Raw genomic sequence first — 3261 nt, forward strand, 5'->3', positions numbered from 1 at the left:
GATGAGCGACCGGGCCCTCCTGAGCTCCTTCTCCCAACAACCGCTTCTTTTCCTCTCAGCCCACGACCTCATTGAGGTCACTCTTTACCTACTAGCCCATCACTCCCCCCCCCCCCCTCGCCATCCGTGACTATTCCCGCTTTGATTTTGAGTCTTTCCTAAATTCCTTATCTCTGCTCAGCTGGTCCAGCATCGCCCATCTCCCTGGCCTGGACGACAGAGTCGATTGGTTCACCAGACTTCTCCTTGAGGCTCGCGACCTTCACGCTCCACTCCGCTCTTTCAAGGCAAAAAAACCACCCGCCCCCTGGATTGACTCCTCTCTACGCGCTCTCATACGCATGAGAGACGCCGCAAGATGCGCTTACCTCTCCCGCCCCTCTCCTTTGAGCCGTGAAACCTTCGTAGTCCTTTGCAACACGATCAGCCGGCTAATCACCTCGGCTAAAAACAATTACCTGGCGCGGCGCATAGCGGCCTCATCCGGCCCCTCTCGACTCTGGTCTGAGCTACGATCCTTGGGTGTTGTCAGAAACAAATCCTTCACCCCTTATCCTGAATTCTCACCTGACAGTCTCAATCTCTTCTTTACGTCGGTTCACGCTTCCTCCACCCTCTCCTCTCCCTCCAACCGCACCTCGTCCCTGCCCATCCCTCGCACTTCTCCCAGCCCCCCCCCCTCGTATCTCATTGCCTGACCCCAACTCCTTCTACTTCTCCTATATTACTCCTGACGACCTGCATAAGGCTCTAGCGAGGTGTCGCTCGAACGCCGCCGGCCCGGACAACATAACTCGCCGTCTTCTTCTTGATAGTCTCCCTGTTACCTTTTGCATTATCCTGGATCTCCTTAATCTTTCATTGGATTCCTCCTGCTTTCCCTCCCTTTGAAAACGATCCCATATTATCCCTTTCCCCAAAATCAAACATCCTTCGTCCCCTGCCGATTTTCGATCCATTTCCATACTTTGCTTCCTTTCAAAAATACTTGAACGTATTGTATATGATCAGTTATCCGCCTACCTACATCTTCATAGCTTCCTAGATCCCTACCAGACCGGATTCCGTCGCGGCAGCAGCACCCAGACGGCGCTCATCAGGCTTCTTAAAGATGTTAGGCTGGCCGCTGATAGGAGGATGGTCACGCTCCTCATCCTATTCGATTTTTCCAAAGCGTTCGACACGGCACAGCATGACCTTCTCATGCGCAAGATCTCGCACCATGGACTGTCGAGCGCTGCGCTGCGGTAGTTTGAGTCTTACCTTTCCGGTAGGTCTCAGCGTGTAAGAGGTGCTGACAACTACTCGTCATGGTCGCCTATTTTCTTGGGCGTGCCTTAGGGCTCGGTTCTGGGTCCGCTTGTATTCTCGATTTTCATTGATGACCTTAGATTTTCCATCGTACACAGCAAACACCTCTTATACGCTGATGACCTCCAGATCTATTTTCACTTCCCCTCACCTCAATTTTGCCGTGGGAAGAATTAGCGAGGACATTGCTGCTATTGAGCGTTGGGCCACTACCAACGGACTTACCTTCAACGCACGCAAAACTAAGGCACTCCTTCTCGGAAGTGCTCGTTTTGTAAATTCTATTCGGGCAAACACCACCATCTCGCTGAAGTTGAATGGCGCGCCGATAGAACTCGTCGACCAAGCGACGAGCCTCGGCGTCCTTCTGTCGGGCGTGCTTAGCTGGAGCGAGCAAGTAAACGCTACCGCTCGTAAGGTCAATGGTGCCTTATGGAGACTAAAACTCCATCAGGGATGTCTCTCGACCGCTCTGCGCAATCGGCTTGTGTCCTCGCTGATTTTTCCCTTATTTGATTACTGCTTCGCAGTCTTCACTGACCTGACTGGTCAGCAGAAACTCAAACTCAGGCGCTTGATAAATGCGTGCGTGCGCTTTATCTATAATCTGCGGAAGGACGAGCACGTCTCTGACTACTACAACTCCCTGGGATGGCTGTCCGCTGATAGCAGAAGGACATATCTCGTCGAATGCCTCCTCTTCTCCATACTCCGCTCTGGAGTCTCTGCCTACCTCGCCTGCGATTTCCGACCTGGCGCCAGACCTCGCGCCGCCTCACGTGCATCACCTCACGATCTTGCGATTCCTACAGAACTACCATCTACCAATCCTTCCTCTGTGTAGCTTCCTACCTATGGAATTCCATCCCAATTGTTTCATCAGAAACAATGTACTTTTTGACGTGCCCTCTGCGTCGCGACGAATAGCTAGTCCCCTGGGCTCCGAGCCCGCTGCATTATGCTGTGCGTCGTCCCCCAGTGATCGGGAATTCCTGCGTGATCCGTATTTTTGCTTGCCGCGAAAACTTTTGTACCTCATTGTACTGCGTATTCTATGTGTTTTTCTCTCTGCATTACACTTACTACCTATCTATTACCTTTGTGAATTTTTCTTCCATACTTATGTATTGCGTGTTACTTCCTGTGTGATATTTTTCTCCGCGTCACTCTTGGCATCTTATTTTCATCTTTGAGTACTCTTTGCGTATTTTTCTTCACATCTATGTACTGCGTTCTTCCTACACTTTTGTTCTCTGCGTCTTGCTAATCGCTCTATTCTGTGCCTACAAACTGCACTATAACTATACCTTCACTCTATGCTCGCGCACCCATGCATAGACTTTCGTATTACCTCGTTTTCTGTCTCGGTTTTTACTTGTACTTTTGACATGTTATTGCTTCACCTGTATTACTGCGCTCTATTCACTGTACTCTAGACACAATCTTAGAGAGTTTACTTTAGATTGTTAATAAAAGCTTTATCTCTCTCTCTCTCTCTCTCTCTCTCTCTCTCTCTCTCTCTCTGCGCCTGCGTGAGTATCTGTGTTGACGTGTCTCGTTGCTACTCCGTATTTTTTGGCTTTTCTTTGCCGTCTTCTGCCCTCCGGGACCTTTTTTCCAGAAAATCTGTCGAAGGCTTTTTTGTTCGACTTGGTCCCGTCGACGTGAGTACCTCCACCTGATCTTGGGGTCTTTTTTCACGTCTTTTTCACGTCTTTTCGGACCAGGTTCTCTCAGATTTTCTTCCGAAGTTTCTGGAATCCGTTTTCGGCGTCTCGCGCCTGCGCCCGGTGTTTACTTTCGGGATTTGTTAGCATCGTCGACGACGTTGGTCGTCCCCACCAGTAAGTCAGCTGTTCTTGACTATTTCTGTCATCGTTACTCGGAAGCATGACTCTGTCATGCGGCGTGTGTAAGCGCTTTATCGCGGCAGCGAATGCGCTACACTGT

At 50.2% G+C, this 3261-nt stretch overlaps 1 protein-coding gene across 1 annotated transcript; it reads left to right on the top strand.

The window, feature by feature from the left end:
- Positions 1-1381: 1381 nt before the first annotated feature.
- Positions 1382-2155, top strand: LOC105834115. Its single transcript, XM_012676353.1, has one exon. The coding sequence runs from the start codon at positions 1382-1384 to the stop codon at positions 2153-2155; it is 774 nt and encodes a 257-aa protein (XP_012531807.1).
- The last annotated feature ends 1106 nt before the right edge of the window (positions 2156-3261 follow it).

Source organism: Monomorium pharaonis, chromosome 9 (genome assembly GCF_013373865.1).
Source record: "Monomorium pharaonis isolate MP-MQ-018 chromosome 9, ASM1337386v2, whole genome shotgun sequence".
In the NCBI taxonomy this organism is placed as follows: Eukaryota; Metazoa; Arthropoda; class Insecta; order Hymenoptera; family Formicidae; genus Monomorium; species Monomorium pharaonis.